Source organism: Nerophis lumbriciformis, linkage group LG09, assembly GCF_033978685.3.
Source record: "Nerophis lumbriciformis linkage group LG09, RoL_Nlum_v2.1, whole genome shotgun sequence".
Lineage (NCBI taxonomy): Eukaryota > Metazoa > Chordata > Actinopteri > Syngnathiformes > Syngnathidae > Nerophis > Nerophis lumbriciformis.
Window position 1 is genome coordinate 1,859,107 of NC_084556.2, and position 26,569 is coordinate 1,885,675.

Genomic DNA, 26,569 nt, shown 5'->3' on the forward strand with positions numbered 1-26,569 from the left:
GCTCCCGGTGGGGCCCTCTCGGGGGAAGGGGCCTCGGTCCCGGACCCCGGCGAGGCGTCCCTTCTCCGCTCCGTAAAAGTGTCCATTTCTTTTCTTTTTTTTTCTTCTGTTGTGGCATATGCAGCAGGTGCCTGCTCGTTTTTCGTATGTGGGTAACAACATTTAACTATGTATATATATTTCCCAATTGGTTTAACTGCCACCCGCAAAAAAAAAAATAAAAAAAAAAAAATCTAATTAATCCGCCCGACCCGACCCGCGAGCGGATAAAATATTATTTTTTTTAATTTCATCCGCCCGATCCGCGGATAATCCGCGGACTCCGCGGTTGTGTCCGCAAACCGCGCATCTCTAATATATATATATATACACACGTTAGGTCAGGAAAAACCACGAAGGCTATTTCATCCCTACATGCCTGTTTCGCAGGTTTCCCTGCTCTTCAGGAGAGTTTACATATATATTATATATATATATATACATATATATATAGAAAATAAATATATATATAGTGTTACTTTACATTTAGTCGGGTTTCGGCCCCCGGCCACATTTTTTTAGCCCAATGCGGCCCCCAAGTTTGAACAACCCTGTACTAAAAATGTGCGTGTATTAAAATCGTGCATACTTGATAGCACACGCAAAGCTGATGGACTAAACTTGTGCGCAGACAATTACGTCTCTTCAGTGGGCAGTGTCTGGTCTACAGCAATATGCTGATCATTAGAACGCCCACAATATCAGGAGAGAAAGAATGGAAATAGAATCGTTTGGCTCACGCAGTCTGATTTATCAAGACCGAAGCTGTACTTTAGAGAAGACGTGCAAACTGACAGTTGCGCAGAATTGCATGTGCGTAAGGAGGCAATTACGCTGCAGCTCCGCACTCTGTATACTTGTCAAAAAATATATGGTCTGTCAAAAATAACACTATGAAATAACATGAATTAAATCCGTTTAATAAAGTCAAACACAAATAAGGCAACAAGAGAAGTATCCCATACTTCTCTTTTGTAAAGTAAATCTGTACAGCAGATATAGATCATATACTTTAACAATATGATTTGCCTGAGTGACTGGACAGTACAGTTAAATATATATATATATATATATATATATATATTGTCTATAATATCATTTTATAGCTGCTTGATGACTTAACAGGCTGATTAAAACACATTTAACTGATGCGTTTTCGAGTCTGCTGGCGTCTGTTTTCATTTTTTTATATACACTTTACACTTCTTGCAATATTAATTTTCTTGTGCCTGGAGTGCACGCCGGCTGCTCGTGCCAGCATCTCCCATGAAAAAAAGTGGGTTTCCTTGTAGCTGCACTTCAGGACTGCTTGTGAAATGCCCATAAAAAGTGGTACATGTTTCAAAACACATGCATGGCAATATGGATGTGCAATAAATAATGGAGCTTTCCATGGAGAAAGCCTGCGTGAATAATAGCCTATTTAAATAGCACGGTCTGCACCGGTCATCAATTGTACACACAGTTTTAGTAGATCGCACACAACACGCCCACGCTATTTTACACTTTGCACACGCCGTTTAGCGTGTGGTATTTGGGTCTTAGTAGATCAGGCCCCAAGTCTAATGTTGACTGCACGAGCGGCCACAACATTATTTACGTCTGGCAAGGAAAGGCAAGTTTATTTATCGAACACAAGGCGATTAAAAATATAAAATCATATTTCAAATAAAAAATCTGAAAATACAATCTTTGTAAAAACAACCAGAATTATTTGAAATTAAAATCAATACTGGAGATAAAATACAGTACAGGCCAAAAGTTTGGACACACCTTCTCATGTCAATGTGTTTTCTTTAATTGTATGACTATTTACATTGTAGATTGTCCCTGAAGGCATAAAAACTATGACACCTGTGAAGTGAAAACCATTTCCGGTGACTACCTTGAAGCTCATCGAGAGAATGCCAAGAGTGTGCAAAGCAGTAATCAGAGCAAAGGAGGGCTAATTTGAAGAAACTAGGATATAAAACATGTTTTCAGTTATTTCACCTTTTTTTGTCAAGTACATAACTCCATTCATAGTTGTGATGCCTTCAGTGACAATCTACAATGTAAATAGTCATGAAAATAAAGAAAACCCATTGAATGAGAAGGTGTGTCCAAACTTTTGGCCTGTACTGTACTTTCAGTTGCTATATACACAATTAAATAACGTTGAGGCCCCTCTCACATCTTCAGGAAAAGTATTCCAGATTCTAGGGGCATAAATGAATGAAAACAATAGATTGAGACCTAATAATGAATGAAATAAGTTTATTCTGGTCATATAATCAACCATCAAAGAATGACCGAAAAAGGAATAGGCTGAAGCCAAAGCTTATATTTGCCTATCCTATACATTCACTGAAAATTAGATTGCCTGGAACATCGTTAAAAAAATCAATGGGATGAAAGTAATCCTTGCTATATTTTATAATTTTCAAGATAAGATAAGAGTATCTTACAAGATTGTGCAGGTGTACCTAATATAATGTCTGGTGAGTATTCAGACGAATAGAAGGGCCATAGCTCAAAAAAAAAGGCTCGGGGACCAAAATTAGAGAAAAAAATGTGTCTGGGGGCCGGTATATCTATACAAAACCTCACAATAATGTCTGATTAAATGCTAAAAACGTTATGGACAGACCGCTTTAAAAAACGGAATGGAATTTAAAATGTGTTTACTGAATGAGACACCCAAAATGTACATGAAAATAAAGAATGTGGGATTTACAATATTAACTATGAACGATAAAACACTAAATATTGACAACATATGAACGTCACCTACCCTCTCATCGACATATTTTACAATCAAGCGAAACGCAACAAAAATGCAGCAAACACAGCAAAATATGAATGCGAAGGGTAAAAATAAACCCCACCTACAATCTGATACATCTGATATATCACTAAGCTTGAGAACGTTGTTGTAAAAATCTTCTTCCCCGTCTGTCCCTGACACCCGCATTTCAGGCTGACACTCTGTGGAAACGCTCCCCACCCACACTGCTTGGTGCCTCGACTGAGCTGCTGTGACTTAGATTACCATAGTAACTAATTAGATTACCATAGTAACTAGTATATCATGCAAAAGCGCAGATTCCAACCAATGAAATACTTTGTATAGTTCAAGACTTACGGTCATTTGAAAACATCACTGCACATCATAATGGCAGCTACACTTTCCATCTTAAAGATCTAAAATAAATTATTTGGGAATGATTGAAAAGCTTAACCGGCCTTAATTTGCCCAGGTCTGTCCTGGACTAATTCTCAAGCAAGGAAGAATATTATATCAATATCTCTTTGGTATTTTTGTGACTAATCCAAGTGACATTTTTCCCCACGAGCGCACGCTCTCGTGAGCCCCGCTCGCGGTCCCCGGTTTGCGACATTAGCGGCGTCATTTATCATCGTCAATCAGGGGAAGCATTCACGCAGCAAAGCGCCTCGACGCCGGCGACCGGCTGAATGGGCCTCGGAGTCGGTCGGAACTTAGCTGTCGCCTGCAATCTCCTCGTCTATTCTGCACCTGTCAGCGCTCCATCCTCATCAGTCCTGTAAGAACCTATAAAAAAAAATTGGGGTCGCTTTGCCCGCTTGGTAATTTACTGTGTTTTATTCACATTTAGAGTCGTGACGATGTGGGATCATTCTGCATTGTTGGCCCAAGCAAAGCATCTTCATTTTTCGGCAATTTATGCAAGGCTAATTTATACTACCGTATTTTCCGCACCATAAGGCGCCCTGGGTTAAAAGCCGCGCCTTCAATGAACGGCATATTTCAAAACTTTGTCCACCTATAAGCCGCCCGGTGTTGTAAGCCGCATCTAACTGCGCTAAAGGAATGTCAAAAAAACAGTCAGATAGGTCAGTCAAACTTTAATAATATATTAAAAACCAGCGTTCTAACAACTCTGTTCACTCCCAAAATGTACGCAAATGTGCAATCACAAACATACGTATATCAACATGGACAGAGCTGCGTGAAAAAAGCCACCCGGCCTCTTCGCGTAAACTTAAACTTACCTTAACCACTCGCTCATCTTTTCTTCATCCATCCCTTCGAGTTAGCTTTTATGATGACGCCGGCTGGAAAGGTCTCTTTTGGCAAGGTCTTCCTTTTGAATATCACCATGGGTGGAAGTTTCTGGCCATTAGCATGGCAAGCTAGAACCACAGTGAAGGATGACTTCTCATTCCCTGTGGTGCGAATATTCACCGTACGTGCTCCCGTTGTATCCACAGTGCGTTTCACAGGAATATCAGTTGCTGTGAAATAGTAATCCGTGTGTGGATGGAGAGATTGCGTCTTTTCATGAACCGGATCCCTGACGCTTAGTAGGAGCCATTTTGTGGTCTTTACAGATGTAAACACACAAAGGAAATGATAATATCCGCGCGCTTTTTCTTCTTCTACGCGGGCGGGTGGTTGCTTACAGTAGAAGAAGAAGCGCTTCCTGTTCTATGGGGGCGGGTGCTTACCTTGGCGGTTGCTTGCGTAGAAGAAGAAGCGCTTCCTGTTCTACCGGGAAAAAAGATGGCGGCTGTTTACCGAAGTTGCGAGATCGACACTTTATGAAAATGAATCTTAATATTTATCCATATATAAAGCGCACCGGGTTAAAAGGCGCACTGTCAGCTTTTGAGAAAATTTGTGGTTTTTAGGTGCGGCTAATAGTGCGGAAAATACGGTATGTGCTAACACACAAGCCATCAAAGTGGCTGTTTACCTAGAGAGCAATAACTTTAAAATGTGTTTTAAAGGGGAACTGCAGTTTTTAGAGGGAATTTTGCATATCGTTCACAATTTTATTAGAAACAAGAAGAAAAAAAGTTTTTTGTTATATTTTTTGCAGTGTAAAAATCGGCTCGTTCTCAGTGGCGAGCAATGCAATTAAAGTTCAAGTTAAAGTACCGATGATTGTCACACACACACGAGGTGTGGCGAAATTATTCATGGGAGCAATCGATACTACCACTAAATAACTTTAAAAATGCATTGAAAAAATGTCAACAATACTTCATTTACGTTCCGTAACCTATATAATAACCAAGCTATAGCGACTTTTGTAAGAGCAAACACGGAGGAACTCGTTTTCTAGCGTACTAACTAGAGATTTCCGATAATGGCTTTTTTGCCGATATTCCGATATTGTCCAACTCTTAATTACAGATTCCGGGGTTTGGTGGTAGCGGGGGAGGGGGGGGGGTGTATATTGTAGCATCCCGGAAGAGTTAGTGCTGCAAGGGGTTCTGGGTATTTGTTCTGTTGTGTTACGGAGCGGATGTTCTCCCGAAATGTGTTTGTCATTCTTGTTTGGTGTGGGTTCACAGTGTGCCGCATATTTGTAACAGTGTTAAAGTTGTTTATACGGCCACCCTCGGTGTGACCTGTATGGCTGTTGACCAAGACCATTCACTTGTGTGTGTGTAAAAGCCGTGGATATTATGTGACTGGGCCGGCATGCTGTTTGTATGGAGGAAAGGGTTAGAGGACAGGTTGTAGAGGACGCTAAAGGCAGTGCCTTTAAGGCACGCCCCCAATATTGGGGCACGGGTAGATTTTGCGCTGTGTGCAGGCGCCAAGTCCTGTTGGAACTTGAAATCTCCATCTCCATAGAGCAGGTCAGCAGCAGGAAGCATGAAGTGCTCTAAAACTTGCTGGTAGACGGCTGCGTTGACCCTGGATCTCAGGAAACAGAGTGGACCGACACCAGCAGATGACATGGCACCCCAAACCATCACCCAACCATGCAAATTTTGCATTTCCTTTGGAAATCGAGGTCCCAGAGTCTGGAGGAAGACAGGAGAGGCACAGGATCCACGTTGCCTGAAGTCTAGTGTAAAGTTTCCACCATCAGTGATGGTTTGGGGTGCCATGTCATCTGCTGGTGTCGGTCCACTCTGTTTCCTGAGATCCAGGGTCAACGCAGCCGTCTACCAGCAAGTTTTAGAGCACTTCATGCTTCCTGCTGCTGACCTGCTCTATGGAGATGGAGATTTCAAGTTCCAACAGGACTTGGCGCCTGCACACAGCGCAAAATCTACCCGTGCCTGGTTTACGGACCATGGTATTTCTGTTCTAAATTGGCCCGCCAACTCCCCTGACCTTAGCCCCATAGAAAATCTGTGGGGTATTGTGAAAAGGAAGATGCAGAATGCCAGACCCAAAAACGCAGAAGAGTTGAAGGCCACTATCAGGGCAACCTGGGCTCTCATAACACCTGAGCAGTGCCAGAAACTCATCGACTCCATGCCACGCCGCATTAACGCAGTAATTGAGGCAAAAGGAGCTCCAACCAAGTATTGAGTATTGTACATGCTCATATTTTTCATTTTCATACTTTTCAGTTGGCCAACATTTCTAAAAATCCCTTTTTTGTATTAGCCTTAAGTAATATTCTAATTTTGTGACACACGGAATTTTGGATTTTCATTTGTTGCCACTTCAAATCATCAAAATTCAATGAAATAAACATTTGAATGCATCAGTCTGTGTGCAATGAATAAATATAATGTACAAGTTACACCTTTTGAATGCAATTACTGAAATAAATCAAGTTTTTCAAAATATTCTAATTTACTGGCTTTTACCTGTATATGCGCTGAAATCACAGAAAGAAAATAGATGTATATTTTTGACAACATTTTGCATTTACAGGCACGTGATGAGTATAAATTTAAAATTGGTTACTTGAACGGTTGAATAAATGTGAGTGAAAGTTATGTAAAAATTTGGCAGGGAAATGACATGTTCACTAAAGATTATAAGGTACTGTCATTGGTGGAAATGCAATTTGGTTCAGGTTTTTTTGAAGATTGTTGGTACAAAAATTAAAAAATGTTGTGCAAATGTAATATAGCGCTCAACTATGGAGGTTCATTTGTGTTTTTATTACAAACAATTTTGTTTTTTTTAACACTGAATTTATGTAACTTATCTAACCCTATTTTTTTTGCGTTTAAAATTTGTGAACTGATTTTTTTTTACATTCAATTTTGCTGACAATTTCAATAAAAAAAAATTCAGTGTTTTAAAACTCAGTGTAAAAAAATAAATAAATATCAGTGTAAAAAAATTCAGTGCTGAAAAATGTGCTGCTTCAAAAAGCAAAACTCACTTCCCGTAAATTAGGGCTGAAGCAATCGATCCTGTATCAGGACCAGCCAATGAGGTGTCAAGTTTGAAGTCACGTGACACGGGTCTTTCAAAACAGCATAAAAAAGGCAGTTAACAGGGCATAATGCAACATAATTAACATTTTAACGCGGATCGCTGGATATTTTCAAACTAAAGAAATGGTTGCAATGGTTAGAATTTTTATACACTGAATTCCTTTACTCTGGATTTGTATACACTGAATTATTTTACACTGAATTTTTATGCACTGACTTTTTTTTTCAATGAAATTGTCAACATAAATTGATGTTTAAATAAATTAAATTACATACATTTGGTGTCAAAATAAAAGTTTTCGTAATATAGACACAAATTAACCTCCATACTTAACATTTTTGTACAATTTCCTACGATTATTTTTGCAATTTTACCGTTGTGTGGTGTATTTTGTTTGCACCTCTGATATTTGGGTGGTGACCATAAATGATTCAAATGCCCATGAATGGTTAGTCTGTTTCCCCTGTTACTCATTTTACATATGTTCCACAGTGTCGTTGTTTTGTGTGTGTTTTTTCCCCTCTCTAGGATTCGTGGACGCGACCAGACAAATACGAGGTATGGCTACTAAAAATCGTAGCCGTAGGAGCACTTGCCCAGACGTAACACCCCCACCCTCAAAGTGTCACCACTTAACCCCACGTGTGCCGCCATTAGCCGATCACTTAGTGTGTTCACACATTAGTCACGTACTGCACTGCATTTCATCCATTTAGTTCCGGAATGTATTTAGAGACGCTGTAGTCGCTGCGCCGTGATTAATTGCTGGGGGAGATTCCATCTTGAAAGCAACGTAGATGTTGATGACGAACCTGTCAAATGTTTGTTTTCCACAGGCTGACGCCCATCCAGCGGCCTAAATGACCATTTCTGTGCGTTCACTCTAATTGTTAGCAAGCTAGAATCGCAAGACAGCTTTTAGAGTTACCCCAATGAGTTCTGACCAAAATTGAGGAGCAAAACGCACAAAAATGTTTGCCAGCTAAACAAAAAACTCTAATTTTTTCCGGTTTATTTTGGGTAAGCACTCCATTTAAGTCAAAATAGCTTGGCTCCAAATTCCATATTTGCGCTGAGGAAATCAGTTTCGGGAATGCATAAAATTACCAAAATAAGGTAAATATTGTACATTTTATATATAGTTATGAACGTGTCTGTTAGTACATTATATATATATATATATATATATATATATATACATATACACAGTATACTTGCAGTGTGTGTATAAAACATTGATGGAGGGGTTTGAAGTTGTTTTAGATGAGTTCTGACCAAAATTGAGAAGCAAAACGGCCAACAAATGTTTGCAAAAAAACTCCAGTTTTTTAGCTAATCGACTACGTCCTTAGTCTCAGAGGATTGACTACTATTAGAAAGTATTTCAAGGTCGTTTTTATTTAGCCTTAAAAATTTACGTTTTCTACAGTATGTTAGCTGGCGTGAGTTTATCGTTCATCGTTTGAAGTTGTCGGCCACTAATGTTGCTACTTAATTTTGGTAGTATTAGCCGAGTATGTAGCTTCATATTTTTCAAAGTCAGCTTTTACAGTGTTACAAGGAAAATTATTTTGCGTAACCTTGCTAATTAACCAACTACAAAGTTACTTATAAAACAAAATGTCTTATATTATAGACCATCGAGCTAGCACAGCCAATTTACCGTATTTTGCGGACTAAAGAGCGCACCGGGCTATAAGCCACACCCGTTTGGTCTTGCTGGCCATGGACGTTTTTTCCGGTTTATTTTGGGTAAGCACTCCATTTAAGTCAAAATAGCTTGGCTCCAAGTTCCACATTTGCGCTGAGGAAATCAGTTTCGGTAATGCATAAAATGACCGAAATAAGGTAAATATTGTACATATTACATATTTTTATGAACAGGTCTGTTAGTACATTATATATATATATATATATACTTGCAATGTGTATATAAAACATTGATGGAGGGTTTTGAAGTAGTTTTAGATGGCCCTAATGAGTTCTGACTAAAATTGAGGACCAAAACGCACAAAAATGTTTGCAAAAAAACTCCAGTTTTTTAGCTAATCGACTACGTCCTTAGTCTCAGAGGATTGACTACTATTAGAAAGTATTATAAGGCAGTTTTTATTTAACCTTAAACATTTACGTTTTCTACAGTATCTTAGCTGGCGTGAGTTTATCGTTCATCGTTTGAAGTTGTCGGCCACTAATGTTGCTACTTAATTTTGGTAATATTAGCCGAGTATGTAGCTTCATATTTTTCGAAGTCAGCTTCTACAGTGTTTCAAGGAAAATAATGTTTGGGTAACCTTGCTAACTAACCAACTACAAAATGACTTATAAAACAAACTGTCTTATATAATAGACCATCGAGCTGGCACACCCGATGTACCGTATTTTCCGGACTAAAGAGCGCACTGGGATATAAGCCACACCCGTTTGGTCTTGCTGGCCAGGGACGTTTATTTATTTTGGGTAAGCACTCCGTTTAAGTCAAAATAGCTTGGCTCCAAGTTCGACATTTGCGCTGAGGAAATCAGTTTCGGTAATGCATAAAATGACCAAAACAAGGTAAATATTGTACATATTACATATGTTTATGAACATGTCTACCCCAGGGCAGCTGTGGCTATGAAAGTAGCTTACCACCACCAGGTGTGAATGAATGATGGGTTCTACATGTAAAGCGACTTTGGGTACTTAGAAAAGCGCTATATAAATCCCAGGTATTATTATGTCTGTTAGTACATTATACATATATATACTTGCAGTGTGTATATAAAACATTGATGGAGGGTTTTGAAGTAGTTTTAGATGGTCCTAATGAGTTCTGACTAAAATTGAGGACCAAAACGCACAAAAATGTTTGCAAAAAAACTCCAGTTTTTTAGCTAATCGACTACGTCCTTAGTCTCAGAGGACTCCTATTAGAAAGTAAAATAAGGTAGTTTTTATTTAACCTTAAAAAATGACGTTTTCTGCAGTATCTTATAGCTGGCGTGAGTTTATTTATCATTCATCGTTTGTAGTTGTTGGCCACAATGTTGACGTCATAGTCTGTGGTTAGGGGGTGGAACAAGATGATGGGTCAAATGCAGAGGGTAATTTCACCACACCTAGTGTGCGTGTGACTATCAGTGGTACTTTAACTTTCACTTCATGTTCTTCTAAATCAGGGTTGACAAAGTTTCATTTTTGTGTAACACTGCTCACTAAGCATCCATCGATTGACAATCCAAACAAGCTCTGTCGGCCATCTTTAAAAAATTCTGCATCGACAATTAAACATTTCAGTTGGACCATTGTAATTTGTGGTATTTAAATTGCAATCCTTCAAAGAATCTGGACTAAAATGATCAGGAAAACACCAAAGGATGCGATGTTGCATATTTCATAGTGCGTTCATTTTCAATAAAACATTTGTTTAGTCTTCGGGAGTCATCGCAGTCCTATCTGTTTTCAATCACATTTGCAGACCTCCAGATCTAGCTCGCGCACTAGATTCGGAAATAGAAGCCTTTCCCTTTGGTCAAGAATTGCTCTTTGTCGGTAGATGAGTGCTTATAGAAATGGAAAGATGTGTTTGACTTTCACTGTGTTGTTGTCTCTGCAGTGTATTTCCAATGCAGAAGTTTATTGCAGAAACGTTGTGTAATAGCCATTTTTCCAAACCTTTTCCAATTAAGGTCTGTGTTGGTACTAATGAAGTCCTTCGAGGGACATATTAGGTTGGACGATTGAATCCATGTTTGTTATTGTATAAGACTAGCATTTTTGGGTTGACATTTTGTATAACAGTAACAACACCCGTGTTTTAGAAAGTGTAGCAAAAAATAATGCTGTTCAGCAGTAATTACGAGGAATATAATCCGGCCTGATCGTTAGATGCACCTACTATTGATTCAAGCGCTCGTATCGATATTGTGCGCATTGATCGACCCGATCTTTAGCCTGGTTCTACTAGCTAAGGAGCCCGGCTGAGCGGAGCTCCACATCATCAATCAAAGGCTGTCTTTGTAAAACCCCAAAAGTGTCGTCATGCAGTCATACTTCTGTTTAAAGACTGAGCCGACAACTGAAAGGCAATTGTTATGACTCAGGAAAGTGTGACAAATCTGTCTCGGAATACGTTTACGAATCACCTCCTTTCATACTTAAAATGTTTAAATTATCCATCCAAGGGATTTTGATTCGATTGTCCGATCATAAACTTATAAGTTTACTTGAGGACAATTTGACATAACGAGCAGCTAAAATAACAGAGAAAAACCTGTTGTAGGATTTTTTTTGTATCTGTCAAATGCCAACTGTATTTGCGGTTGATGAGTTATACAGTACATCTGGAAAATATTCACAGTGCTTCACTTCTCCCACATTTTATGTTACAGCCTTATTCCAAATTGGAATACATGCATTTTGTCCTCAAAATTCTACAGACAATACCCCATACTAAAAATATGATTCATTTGACAAAAAAAGTATTGACAGCCTTTGCTGAGTACTTTGTTGACAGCAATTACAGCCTCAAGTCTTTTTGAATACGATGCCACAAGCTTGGCACACCTATCCTTGGGCAGTTTCCCCCATTCCTCTTTTTTCAAGCTCCCATCAGGTTGGTTGGGAAGTGTTGGTTTTCATCAAGGATGTCTCTATACAATGTCTAGTCAGGGAGGTGACCAAGTACACCATGGTCACTCTGTCAGAGCTACAGCCCAGCAGGCACAAGACATTGATACGACGTTGATTATACATACACGTCCTTTAAAACTGACTTCAAAACAAGGTTACAAAATAGTTGTATTTGTAAATTGACACAACGTTGATGTCTAACGTTGGATCCATGTTGTTGGTTGGTAAATGACCAAGTTTCAATGGTCAAGTCAACGTCACAACCTGACATTGAATAAACGTTGTCAAAAAGCATGTTGTTTCAACGTTGTATTAGTGTTGTAGAATATTGGTTGGAAAATAACCAAAATTCAATAGTCAAATCAACGTCAAACCCGATATTGATTAAACGTCATCAAAAAGCATGATGTTCCAACGTTAAGTTTGAGTTGCTCAACGTCAGGACCTAATTCGACAACTTCTCAACGTTGTTGTGGAGAGAGGAGAAGCTACCAGAAGGACAACCATCTTTGCAGTAAGCCACCAATCAGACCTGTACGGTATTGTGGCCAGACGGAAGCCATTTCTTCGTAAAAGTTTACCAAAATGCACCTGAACGACTCTCAGACCATGAGAAACAAAATGCCAGGTATCATGTTCGAAGAAAATCAGGCACTGTTCATCACCAGACCAACACAATCCCTACAGTGATGCATGGTGGTGGCAGCATCATGACGTAGGGTTGTTTTTCAGCGACAGGAACTACATATATATATATATATATATATATATATAAACATACCATATTTTTGGAGTATAAGTCGCACCGGAGTATAAGTCGCACCTGCCGAAAATGCATAATAAAAAAGAAAAAAAACATATTTAAGTCGCACTGGAGCCCGGCCAAACTATGAAAAAAAAACTGCGACTTATAGTCCGAAAAATACGGTGTATATATATATATATATATATATATATATACATGTGTATGTATATGTGTATATGTATATATGTATATATGTATATATATATGTACTGTATATATATATGTGTATATATATATATGTATACACACATATATATATATATATATATATATATATATATATATATATATATATATATATATATATATATATATATATATATGTATGTGTGGGAAAAAAAATCACAAGACTACTTCATCTCTACAGGCCTGTTTCATGAGGGGTTCCCTCAATCATCAGGAGATTTTGATTGAGGGAACCCCTCATGAAACAGGCCTGTAGAGATGAAATAGTCTTGTGATTTTTTTTCCCACACATACATATATTGCGCTCTACTACGGTATCGAGCACTATTTTTTGGATAATCTTATTAAGACATATATATATATATATATATATATATATATATATATATATATATATATATATATATATATATATGTCTTAATAAGATTATATATATATATATATATATATATATATATATATATATATATATATATATATATATATATATATATATATATATATATGTCTTAATAAGATTATCCAAAAAATAGTGCTCGATACATATATATATATATATATATATATATATATATATATATATATATATATATATATATATATATATATATATATATATATATATATATATATATATATGTCTTAATAAGATTATCCAAAAAATAGTGCTCGATACCGTGGTAGAGCGCAATATATGTATGTGTGGGAAAAAAATCACAAGACTACTTCATCTCAGAGATGAAGTAGTCTTGTGATTTTTTTCCCACACATACATATATATATATATATATATATATATATACAGAAAACGGAACGACATCATCTGGTACAACCCCCCATACAGCAAAAACGTCTCAACGAACATTGGACACAAATTCCTCAATCTGATTGACAAACACTTTCCCAAAGACAACATCCTAAGAAAAGTATTCAACAAGAACAACATTAAATTGAGCTACAGCTGCATGAACAATATACGACAAATCATCTCAAACCACAACAAAACAATTGCAAATGAGCCGTCGGCCCTCAGACAGAGCGACTCCAAAACCAACAAAGGATGTAATTGTCGAAAGAAACCTGATTTCCCCCTCAACGGGGGGTGCTTACAAACATCAGTTGTCTACCAATCTAAGGTAATACGCAAGGACATTAACACATCCGACACATATGTAGGATTAACCGAGGGAGAATTCAAAACCAGATGGAACAATCACAAGGCTTCTTTCAGGAACAAAAACCTGCGAAATACCACAGAACTCAGCAAACACATTTGGGACCTCAAAGACAATAATGTTGAATATTCAATAACATGGCAAATTCTTGCATCCAGCACACCTTACAATAGTGGTAATAAAAGATGCAACCTATGCTTGAAAGAGAAACTGTTTATTATTTACCGTCCAGACCTGTCATCCCTCAACAAGCGCAGCGAAATTGTAACAACATGCCGCCATAGACGGAAACACCTCCTAGGCAACACATGAGCCAATCACCACGCCCCTAGGCCAGCCTGTACCCACCCAATCTGTGCCCTATATAAACCATGGTATGCGAATGCTCCCATTAAAATCTCCTGACGATTGAGGGTACCCCCCCTCATGAAACAGGCCTGTAGAGATGAAATAGTCTTGTGATTTTTTTTCCCACACATACATATATATATATATATATATATATATATATATATATATATATATATATAAATAGTTACTTTATATGCAATCGGCTTTCGGCCCCCGGCCAAATTCTTTTAGCTCAATGCAGCCCCCAAGTCAAAAAGTTTAGTAACCCCTGCTTTAGAAACTGTGCCTGAATCAGAGAGAAAATTAAAAAATCACTCCTACACTTTCAATTACTCAATCAACATTAGCATTCATTTACTTGCAAATCCGCCTCGTCTAATTAAAGTGATTCATTTGCGTTAATGAAGAAATCATGTATTATCCGTATGTTGCTTTTCATTAATTCTCGCCGCGTGTCCGTCCAACACTTGACGTCGACGTATCAATTTTTTATGACGCATACATGCCGAGAGAATTTTAATAGACGCGCGTGGCAACCGGAGCGGAGACGTACAGGCGCTGTTAGCGTGAGCTGTGTCGCCCGGAGGGAAGAGAAGCTTTTATAATACCTCTTCATCAGCCTATAACATGAAGCTTCTTCATTATTCACAGTCCTCTTTCAGACCTTTAACATCTTCCGTCTGACCAAAAGACTCACAGAATGCTTACGTCTCATTTTTAAGGCTAATATAGAAAAAATCACTCATGTGTTACTAACACAAAAATGCCAGCGTCATGCGTTGTCGTCAAAGAAACATTTTTAAGCTGTTGTGTTACATTTCTGGAATCCATCTTTGTAATAAAAATGTAATTGAGTTATACTTACCACAATGTCTATGAGTCTACACACAGATTTTAGGATTGTTCAGCATCTATTGTGTGTGTTAGTTTCTGAGTTTGCTGGTCTGGTTGTTAGTGTAATTCACTAGCTAACGGGTTGGTTTATCCAGGTAGTTGTTAGCTCGATAGCTATCCTGCTGTCTTAGTTCAGTGGCTAACCATGTTCAGTTAATGTGTGCACTTTGTTTTGTTGTTAGCCATCTCGTATAGCTGATTATTGGGCTTTCATTTGGTTTAATCAATCAATCAATCAATCAACGTTTATTTATATCGCCCTTATATCTCAAAGGGCTGCACAAGCCACGACGACATTCTCGGCTCAGATCCCACATCAGGGCAAGAAAAAACTCAACCCAATGGGATAACAATGAGAATGACGTCCCCAACTGATGACGCGGGGTGTTTTCAAATTCAGTTCAAACATCTGGCAATCTGATAACTGCAAATGTGTCACCTTGTGGACGAAATTAGTAATTCAGGTCAATGCCCAAGAGTCATGGTTGTGTAGTCCAGCACAGCAATTACTTTTATGACGCAATTCAAACAACCTGCCCTAGTCATGGCGCAAAAAAAAAAATGCAACCAACACTAAGTGTGAACACACGGTCACACATAACACAACCTGCTCACTGAAACTTTTCTGAGTTAGCTGGCTAGTTAGGTGGTCTGGTTGTTAGTGTAATGCACGTGTTTGTTAGCTAGCTAACCGGTTTGTTTATTCAGTTAGTTGTTAGCTCGATAGCTACCCTTCTGTCTTAGTTCAGTGGCTAATCATGTTCAGTTAATATGTTTGTTTGCTAGCTATGCTGTTTGTTTTGTTGTTAGCCATCTCGTTGTTTATTTAGTTGACTATTTGGCTTTCATTTGGTTTAATCAATCAATCAATCAAAGTTTATTTATATCGCCCTTAATCACAAGTGTCTCAAAGGGCTGCACAAGCCACGACGACATCCTTGGCTCAGATCCCACATCAGGGCAAGAAAAAACTCAACCCAATGGGATAACAATGAGAATGACGTCCCCAACTGATGACGCGTGGTGTTTTCAAATTCAGTTCAAACATCTGGCAATCTGATAACTGCAAATATGTCACCTTGTGGACAAAATGAGTAATTCAGGTCAATGCCCAAGAGTCATGGTTGTGTAGTCCAGCACAGCAATTACTTTTATGAGGCAATTCAAACAACCTGCCCTAGTCATGGCGCAAAAAAACAAATGCAACCAACACAAAATGTGAACACACGGTCACACATAACACAACCTGCTCACTGAAACTTTTCTGAGTTAGCTGGCTAGTTAGGTGGTCTGGTTGTTAGTGTAATGCACGTGTTTGTTAGGTAGCTAACCGGTTTGTTTATTCAGTTAGTTGTTAGCTCGATAGCTACCCTTCTGTCTTAGTTCAGTGGCTAATCATGTTCAGTTAATATGTTTGTTTGCTAGCTATGCTGTTTGTTTTGTTGTTAGCCATCTCGTTGTTTATTTAGTTGACTATTGGGCTTTCATTTGGTTTAATCAATCAATCAATCAAAGTTTATTTATATCGCCCTTAATCACAAGTGTCTCAAAGGGCTGCACAAGCCACGACGACATCCTCGGCTCAGATCCCACATCAGGGCAAGAAAAATTTCAACCCAATGGGATAACAATGAGAATGACGTCCCCAACTGATGACGCGGGGTGTTTTCAAATTCAGTTCAAACATCTGGCAATCTGATAACTGCAAATATGTCACCTTGTGGACAAAATGAGTAATTCAGGTCAATGCCCAAGAGTCATGGTTGTGTAGTCCAGCACAGCAATTACTTTTATGATGCAATCCAAACAACCTACTCTAGTCATGGCGCAAAAAAACAAATGCAACCAACACTAAGTGTGAAAACACGGTCACACATAACACAACCTGCTCACTGAAACTTTTCTGAGTTAGCTGGCTAGTTAGGTGGTCTGGTTGTTAGTGTAATGCACGTGTTTGTTAGCTAGCTAACCGGTTTGTTTATTCAGTTAGTTGTTAGCTCGATAGCTACCCTTCTGTCTTAGTTCAGTGGCTAATCATGTTCAGTTAATGTGTTTGTTTGCTATCTGTGCTGTTTGTTTTGTTGTTAACCATCAAGTTGTTTATTTTGTGATAATTGGGCTTTTATTTGGTTTAATCAATCGATCAATCAATCAATCAATCAATCAATCAATCAATCAAAGTTTACTGATATAGCCCTTAAGCACAAGTTGCTCAAAGGGCTGCACAAGCCACGACGACATCCTTGGCTCAGATCCCACATCAGGGCAAGAAAAAACTCAACCCAATGGGATAACAATGAGAATGACGTCCCCAACTGATGACGCGGGGTGTTTTCAAATTCAGTTCAAACATCTGGCAATCTGATAACTGCAAATATGTCACCTTGTGGACAAAATGAGTAATTCAGGTCAATGCCCAAGAGTCATGGTTGTGTAGTCCAGCACAGCAATTACTTTTATGATGCAATCCAAACAACCTACCCTAGTCATGGCGCAAAAAAACAAATGCAACCAACACTAAGTGTGAAAACACGGTCACACATAACACAACCTGCTCACTGAAACTTTTCTGAGTTAGCTGGCTAGTTAGGTGGTCTGGTTGTTAGTGTAATTCACTTGTTTGTTAGCTAGCTAACCAATTTGTTTATGCAGTTAGTTGTTAGCTCGATAGCTACCCTTCTGTCTTAGTTCAGTGGCTAATCATGTTCAGTTAATGTGTTTGTTTGCTAGCTATGCTGTTTGTTTTGTTGTTAGCCATCAAGTTGTTTATTTAGTTAATTATTGGGCTTATACAAGTGTCTCAAAGGGCTGCACAAGCCACAACGACATCCTCGGCTCAGATCCCATATTAGGACAAGAAAAAACCTAACCCAATGGGATACAATGAGAATGACGTCCCCAACTGATGCACAGATGAGTGGTCCACCCTGGGTCCCGACTTTGAACAGCTAGCGGGTCATCTGTGGTCACGTAATAAGCTCTCCACGCAGGAGAGGGGGGCAGAGCAGAAAAGAGACGGCAGATCAACTGGTCTAAAAGGCGGGTCTGTTCAAAGGCTAGCGTATAAGAATGAGTTTTATGATGGGACTTAAATACTTCTACTCATGTTAATTAGATTCCAATTTTAATTCTATATTCGCACCATAGGATCAGCATCCTATTTTATTAATGTTTTGAATACTCTTCTTTTTTGGCACTCATTGGACTACATTTGCGACCACAGGTACTAAGTTTTGCGTCATTTTTAAGTGTACAAGTGTATTAGTATTACAATTAAGTTCCTTGAATGCTGGAATTAGCTATCCTGTCTGTTTAATCGGTTAGTTGTTAGCTAGCTATCCTGTTTGTTTGTTTAGTTAGAAGTAGTTATCTTATTTGCTTTTGTAGTTAGCCAAAAGGTTGCTACCAAGTTAGTTTTTAGAATTAGCCTGAATTATTTTTTGCCTATATATGGTGTATTCTATGGTAGAATATTCCATCTCTTATACCGAAATCCTGTCTCACTCGAAGAAAATGAAAAGTATATTCATTAAGAAAACACGAACCTTTTTAAACTAGTTTTTTTTCTCCTAATTCCTAAGCTAGCTCGCTACCATTTTTGTTTGTGTCGTTAGTTTGCGAACCTGTTTTTATTTTTGTATATTTGGTTTGTTAGCCTGTTTATTTTCTCCCATTTTGATTCAATCAATCAATCAATCAAAGTGTATTTATATAGCCCTCAAACACAAGCTAACCTGTCTGTTTAATCAGTTAGTTGTTAGCTGGCTATCCTGTGTGTTTGTTTAGTTAGAAGTAGTTACCCTGTTTGCTTTTGTAGTTGGCAAAAAAGAGTGATTGTTTGCAAGCTAGCCTGTTTGTTTGGTTGCGACCAGGTTAGTTTTTATAATTAGCTTGAATTATTGTTTGTCTATATATATATATACCGAAGTCTTATCTGACTAGAAGAAACTGAAAAGTATATTCAAAGACATGAACCTTTTTAAGCTTGTTTGTTTTTTCTCATTTCTAAGCTAGCTCGCTACCATTTTTGTTTGTGTCATTAGTTTGCGAGCCTGTTTGTATTTGTGTATATTTGGATTGTTAGCCTGTTTATTTTCTCACATTTTGATTCAATCTATCAATCAATCAAAGTTTATTTTTATAGCCCTTAATCACAAGCTAACCTGTCTGTTTAATCAGTTAGTTGTAAGCTAGTTATCTTGTTTGTTTGTTTCGTTAGAAGTAGTTACCCTGTTTGCTTTTGTAGTTGGCAAAAAAATTGATTGTTTGCAAGATAGCCTGTTTGTTTGGTTGCTACCAGGTTAGTTTTTATAATTAGCTTGAATTATTGATTGTCTATATTAACCGAAGTCTTATCTGACTCGAAGAAACTGAAAAGTATATTCAAAGACATGAACCTTTTTAAGCTCTTTTGTTTTTTCTCATTTCTAAGCTAGCTCGCTACCATTTTCGTTTGTGTCATTAGTTTGCGAGCCTGTTTGTATTTGTGTATATTTGGATTGTTAGCCTGTTTATTTTCTCCCATTTTGATTTAATCAATCAAAGTTTATTTATATAGCCCTTAATCACAAACTAACCTGTCTGTTTAATCAGTTAGTTGTTAGCTAGCTATCCTGTTTGTTTGTTTGTTTGTTTAGTTAGAAGTAGTTACCCGGTTTGCTTTTGTAGTTGGCAAAAAAGAGTGATTGTTTGCAAGCTAGCCTGTTTGTTTGGTTGCGACCAGGTTAGTTTTTATAATTAGCTTGAATTATTGATTGTCTATATATATATATACCGAAGTCTTATCTGACTAGAAGAAACTGAAAAGTATATTCAAAGACATGAACCTTTTTAAGCTTGTTTGTTTTTTCCTCATTTCTAAGCTAGCTCGCTACCATTTTTGTTTGTGTCATTAGTTTGCGAGCCTGTTTGTATTTGTGTATATTTGGATTGTTAGCCTGTTTATTTTCTCACATTTTGATTCAATCTATCAATCAATCAAAGTTTATTTTTATAGCCCTTAATCACAAGCTAACCTGTCTGTTTAATCAGTTAGTTGTTAGCTAGCTATCCTGTGTGTTTGTTTAGTTAGAAGTAGTTACCCTGTTTGCTTTTGTAGTTGGCAAAAAAATTGATTGTTTGCAAGATAGCCTGTTTGTTTGGTTGCTACCAGGTTAGTTTTTATAATTAGCTTGAATTATTGATTGTCTATATTAACCGAATCTGACTCGAAGAAACTGAAAAGTATATTCAAAGACATGAACATTTTTAAGCTCTTTTGTTTTTTCTCATTTCTAAGCTAGCTCGCTACCATTTTCGTTTGTGTCATTAGTTTGCGAGCCTGTTTGTATTTGTGTATATTTGGATTGTTAGCCTGTTTATTTTCTCCCATTTTGATTCGATCAATCAAAGTTTATTTATATAGCCCTTAATCACAAACTAACCTGTCTGTTTAATCAGTTAGTTGTTAGCTAGCTATCCTGTTTGTTTGTTTGTTTGTTTAGTTAGAAGTAGTTACCCGGTTTGCTTTTGTAGTTGGCAAAAAACAGTGATTGTTTGCAAGCTAGCCTGTTTGTTTGGTTGCGACCAGGTTAGTTTTTATAATTAGCTTGAATTATTGTTTGTCTATATATACCGAAATCTTATCTGACTAGAAGAAACTGAAAAGTGTATTCATTAAGAAGACATGAACATTTTTAAGCTTGTTTGTTTTTTCTCATTTCTAAGCTAGCTCGCTACCAATTTGGTTGCGTCGTTAGTCTGCGATCCTGTTGGTGTTTGTGAATATTTTGGTTTGTTCGCCTGTTTATTTTCTCACGTTTTTATTCAGGTTCTACTGCAACGGAGCAAGAAGTAGCCCATTAACTAACACTCTGACAGAAAGACGAATCAAAAAGTTCACATTTGTGTTCACTGCATCTCATTTTTCTAACAGAACAAAGTGTTTCCCTCTTTCCAGGGAAGTGCTTACTCAGCATAGTGTTGATGCAAATGTCGAGTGACTGCCAAGAGTTGCATTCACAATTCTTTTTTCCGTCTCTCACCTCGCAGAGCCAGGACAGAAACATTGTTGTGCGAAGCCACGCCAGGGTGTCCTCCCTCCTCTTGAAGAATATCCAGTTCACCTACGCGGGACAGTACCTGTGCACCGCCAGCAACTCCATCGGCCAGGACAACCAGCACGTGTACCTGGAGGTCCGCTGTAAGTGCTCCTGGATTTAAGATCTTTTTTTTTTCTAAACAGGAATCCTATTGTTTGTTTGGTTTATTTGAAGGACAACGTGCAGTTACATTTAAGAAGATGACTGCACCAGATTTAGCACCATGCTCGTTTCCGTCTGTAGTCCTTTTATGGCACGTTTAACATCCACAATTAAAATTTACACAGGATTGAACGTACGCAACAATATTAAAATGACATAATGATAAGCAATTTAAAATACAAGTACATTACATAGAGCAAACTCGTTTTCATTGAGGGCCACGTCGCAGTTGTGGTTGCCCTCAGAGGGCCGTTTTTAAAAATGGGTAATATATGAATATACATGTACAGTCGTGATCAAAAGTTTACATACACTTGTAAAGAACATAATGACATGGCTGTCTTGAGTTTCCAATCATTTCTACAACTCTTATTTTGTTAAGATAGAGTGATTGGAGCACATAACTGTGCTCCAATCACATAACATTCATGAAGTTTGGTTATTTTATGAATTCATTATTGGTCTACTGAAAATGTGAGCAAATCTGCTGGGTCAAAAGTATACATACAGCAATGTTAATATTTGGTTACCATATTTTTCGGAGTATAAGTCGCACCGGAGTATAAGTCGCATTTTTTGGGGAAATGTATTTGATAAAAGCCAACACCAAGAATAGACATTTGAAAGGCCATTTAAAATAAATAAAGAATAGTGAACAACAGGCCGAATAAGTGTACGTTATATGAGGCATAAATAACCAACTGAGAAGGTGCCTGGTATGTTAACGCAGTGCCGGCCCAAGCCTCCATGGGGCCCTAAGCAAAATTAGATTTTGGGGCCCTCTATTTCTGCCAATAATATATTGATTGATCATTCACACACCTACTATAAACTCATTGCGGCTCTGGCAGTGTTGTTTACATGATCCTATTGTCAGCCTGGCATGTCTTTACAAATGACATGTCATTTATAAAGATATGGGGGTGGCCCAGTTTATAACATAAATAATACCAATGAATGAACGAATGATGTCCAGAGTGCCACATATGGTTCCTAATCTTAAAATGTAGAAAACATTCAGCTACAAGAGTGGCCTGGGGTTGAACAGTCCAAGTGATAAAGCTTTGCATTTACGGTAAAAGTGTCATCTTGTCTCATCAGTCTTGTACATATTAGTCTTTAATTACTAGTTTATATTTTTAGTTAATTGTTCATATTTAATGTTTACTTTGTACAAAGAGAGCGCAGTCTACTGAAGTTAAATTCTCAATAGTTTTCCCCTTTGAAAGATGCAAGGGAAATTCCTTCCATTTCACCATGTTGCTACAATGATCTTCACTGTTTTCATGCTGTTTCAGCAGTGCACCTATGTTGACCCAATCCAGCTGTCCCTCGGCTGCCAGTTTTTAGGACTTTTTGGAAAATAATTTGCAGCAAAAGCAATAGACTGCATCTTTACTTCTTGAATAAGTCAGCCAGCTACGCTTGACTTTTTCTCCATTGACTAGCTGTCTGTAGGTATAATGATAATGAAAACTTCGGCCATCATGCCGTTTGGGGAATGAAAAGTTCTCCTTAATAGACAGTGGTCCTCTGATCACCTGCTCAGTCCTGTCTGAATCTGAGAGGAAAGAAGGCCACTCAGCTGGGTCAACTGGCGGAGCTGATGATGGTCCATGGTGTGAAGGGGGACGTTGTGGTGGAAGTTGCTGAGGAAGTGACCAAAGAAAGACAATGACTAAAAAAGAAGGACCTATAAGGTCATTAAATTGCACTGTTGGACATAATTATTAATCTCAGAATGTTCTGCAGTACAATGAGCAATTATAAAGGGTGTTTTGCAGTTAACTTACTAGATAAATCAGCTGTGGTTTCAGACATGGAGGGGACAGTGGGCACAGAGGGTGGAGGTGTGTGAGAGAGCACTGTAGAAGATGGAGATGGACCTAAGATGAAATACATACATATAGGCACACATATTAATGAGATACTTTGACTATATTAATTTCCCTTCAAGTGTAATGTTTATACTAAGAAATTAAATGTATACCGTGACAGTCTTTTCCTCACCTGATTCATCACTCACAGTTGAGCCTGAGGATGTGGACTGGCTCTGGGCTGATTCTGTGCCTCCAAAGTATTTGAACAATGCTCCTGGGGAAGTTTCACATAACTTATGAGTTGATGTAAAAAATAATGTTTATTTTACTCAAATAAATTACCGTGCTCTGCTGCAAACAATTTGTGCAAACAACATATCTCACTAGTAACCTGATGCTAAAAACATATTGCTAGCACCTGATGCTAAAAACATATTGCTAGCTAGCTAACGTCACCTAGCTAAAGCTAATTACAGCTACAAATCTCTCTGCTAAACTTTTTATTACCAAGTCATGCAAACATACCTTTATCATGGCATTTTTTCTCCTCTTCCACTTTCTTCTTCTTCCTTTTTTCTGCACCTGAAGGATATCTCCTTTTTTGTGACATTGTTTTGCCTCTATCTGCGCTTTTGATGCCCAGTGCGCACTGGCATTGCACGGCGGGCGGCAAACGTCACAGGTGCAGGAGAGGCAGTTTTACATTTAAAGAGAGGCAGGAAGAATCACTAGGCCTAGATCAGCAGCAGCACTCTGTTTACCTAAAATTGTGTTTTTGTACAATAATATATCTTTGATCATTTAGAAATCATCAGTCAGACTCGTACATGCAAAAAATAAAAAATAAGAAATTTTTGTTAATTGCTTTTGGGGGCCCCCTGGTGGCCGCGGGGCCCTAAGCAAGCGCTTAGTACGCTTATGCCTTGGGCCGGCTCTGTGTTAACGTAACATATTATGGTAAGAGTCATTCAAATAACTATAACATATAGAACATGCTATACGTTTACCAAACAATCTGTCACTCCTAATCGCTAAATCCCATGAAATCTTATACGTCTAGTCTCTTACGTGAATGAGATAAATAATATTATTTGATATTTTACGGTAATGTGTTAATAATTTCACACATAAATCGCTCCTGAGTATAAGTCGCACCCCCGGCCAAACTATGAAAAAAACTGCGACTTATAGTCCGAAAAATACGGTACATGTCCCTTGGCAAGTTTCACTGCAATAAGGCAATTTTGGTAGCCATCCACAAGCTTCTGGTTGAATTTTTGACTTTTGATTGATTGAAACTTTTATTAGTAGATTGCACAGTACAGTACATATTCCGTACAATTGACCACTAAATGGTAACACCCCAATAAGTTTTTCAACTTGTTTAAGTCGGGGTCCACGTTAATCAATTCATGCCACTACAACGGCGCCATCTTGGGAAAAAAATAAATAAACATGTTAGAAATGTATATAAAGTGGAAAAGGGGCAATATTAAATAAGCCTTGCTTCTTCCCTACTCCTTTTCAGGCATGTTGTAAGGAGAAATGAGAATCTGCAAGCTATATGATGATGACATGTAAATGTATGCATGCTCGAAATAAATTGATACCGTCCATACCGTGCCATACCAGACCACAGTTGCGGCCTTACCTCGTGTATTCGGTTCGGTGAAGATTGTCTGTCGCGCTGCAGCTGCGCTTTCAAAATCCGCAGATGTTTTTGCAGGAAGATCCCCGTCGTAGCTCCCTTTTTAAAATAGGCTCCAGATTCCCTTTCTTTGCCAACGCTACCATTGTAACGGGCTTTGAATGACAATAAACAAACAAAAAAATCTTCAATCAATCAATCAATCAAAGTTGACTTATATGGCCCTAAATCATGAGTGTCTCAAAGGGCTGCACAAGCCACAACGACATCCTCGGCTCAGATCCCACATCAGGGCAAGAAAAAACTCAACCCAATGGGATGACAATGAGAAACCTTGGAGGGGACCGCAGATGTGGGGACCGATCCCCTTTTTAAAATATTTTTTTGTGGTTGTGTTGAACATACTTATAGGGTGTGCAGGCTCACGATAGGCTGTAGTGTACATTTAATAAAAGACAATGAGAGAGATAAAAAAAATCTTGTACCCCTCGCAATCGAATTGAGATCATTCCGCGGTCAACCAGTAGACCGCAACCCACTGGTTGGGCAGTCCTGGTTCAGATTAATACCTGGTTTTGTTTTCAGCACCTATCGGTAAGTGACATTCCTCAACAACCTTTGGATAGCTTTAGGAATTATTGGTCAGTATCAAAGCAGGAGCCCTTTTGGTTTTGGATGGCATTAAAACATACATTACCCACAGAAAGCTGACCAGATTGGAACAATATCATGTCCCTTTCAGTATTCTACTAGCCCGGGGGTCAGCAACCTGCGGCTCTTTAGTGGTGCCCTGGTGGCTCCATGAAGCTTTTTAATAAATGTATGGAAATGGAAAAAGAAAATGGGTTGAAAATGTTTTTTGTTGTAGTATGGTTTCTGTAGGAGGACAAACATGACACAATCCTTCCTAACTGTTAGAAAGCCCACTGTTCGGTAGGTTTGTGTTTATGCTTCACTGATGAGAGTATTTGGCGAGCGCCGTTTTGTCCTACTAATTTCAGACGCTCTTGAACTCACCGTTGTGTATACTGTGACTCAACAGTTTGTTTACATGTATAACTTTCTCCGACGCTGCCACAGAAAGACGTGTTTTATGCCACTCCTTTTGTTGTCGCATTTTGTCCACCAAACGTTTTCTGCTGTGCCTGAATGCACAAAGGTGAGCTTTGTTGATGTTGATGATCAGGCATATTTGGTCACTGCATGACTGCAAGCTAATAGATGCTAACATGCTATTTAGGCTAGATTTATGTACATAATGCATCATTATGCCTCGTTTGTAGCTATATTTGAGCTCATGTAATTGCCTTTACTTATGTCCTTTGTGTATTTAGTTTATTTTTCCATGTTTCATGACACATTATCTGTATATAATATTGGCTACATTTCTGATGGTTGTTAGTGTGCCATGTTGTTCCAGACCACAGCAAACTTACCCAGCTTGCAAAGATTGTAATAACTAGAAGAAGACGGCATGTTGTTTCCTTTAACTTGGACACACACATCTATACCTTTGGCCATTCTAAGACAGTCATTTCCAGGAGTTATCTCACCTTTCTGAGAAGTTTTACTAATGTTTTACAATGTTGTAAAAATGTGCAGAATAAATTCAACATTTCTGTCAACAAA

At 38.2% G+C, this 26,569-nt stretch overlaps 1 protein-coding gene across 7 annotated transcripts in view; it reads left to right on the forward strand.

Moving 5' to 3' along the window:
• ncam1a (neural cell adhesion molecule 1a) overlaps positions 1–26,569 on the forward strand; it is a 658,018-nt gene that overhangs the window by 523,789 nt on the left and 107,660 nt on the right. For 4 of the 7 annotated variants that reach the window (XR_012050597.1, XM_061962814.2, XM_061962816.2 and 1 more), the window contains exons 9-10: positions 7,733–7,762; positions 21,261–21,411. Coding sequence is in view for 6 of the 7 variants with exons in the window: in XM_061962814.2 (XP_061818798.2) it covers positions 7,733–7,762; positions 21,261–21,411 (181 nt within the window). In the remaining variant the exon portion in view is untranslated. The remainder of the gene's footprint in view (positions 1–7,732; positions 7,763–21,260; positions 21,412–26,569) is intronic. The other 3 variants (XM_061962815.2, XM_061962817.2, XM_061962819.2) reach the window with 1 other exon arrangement.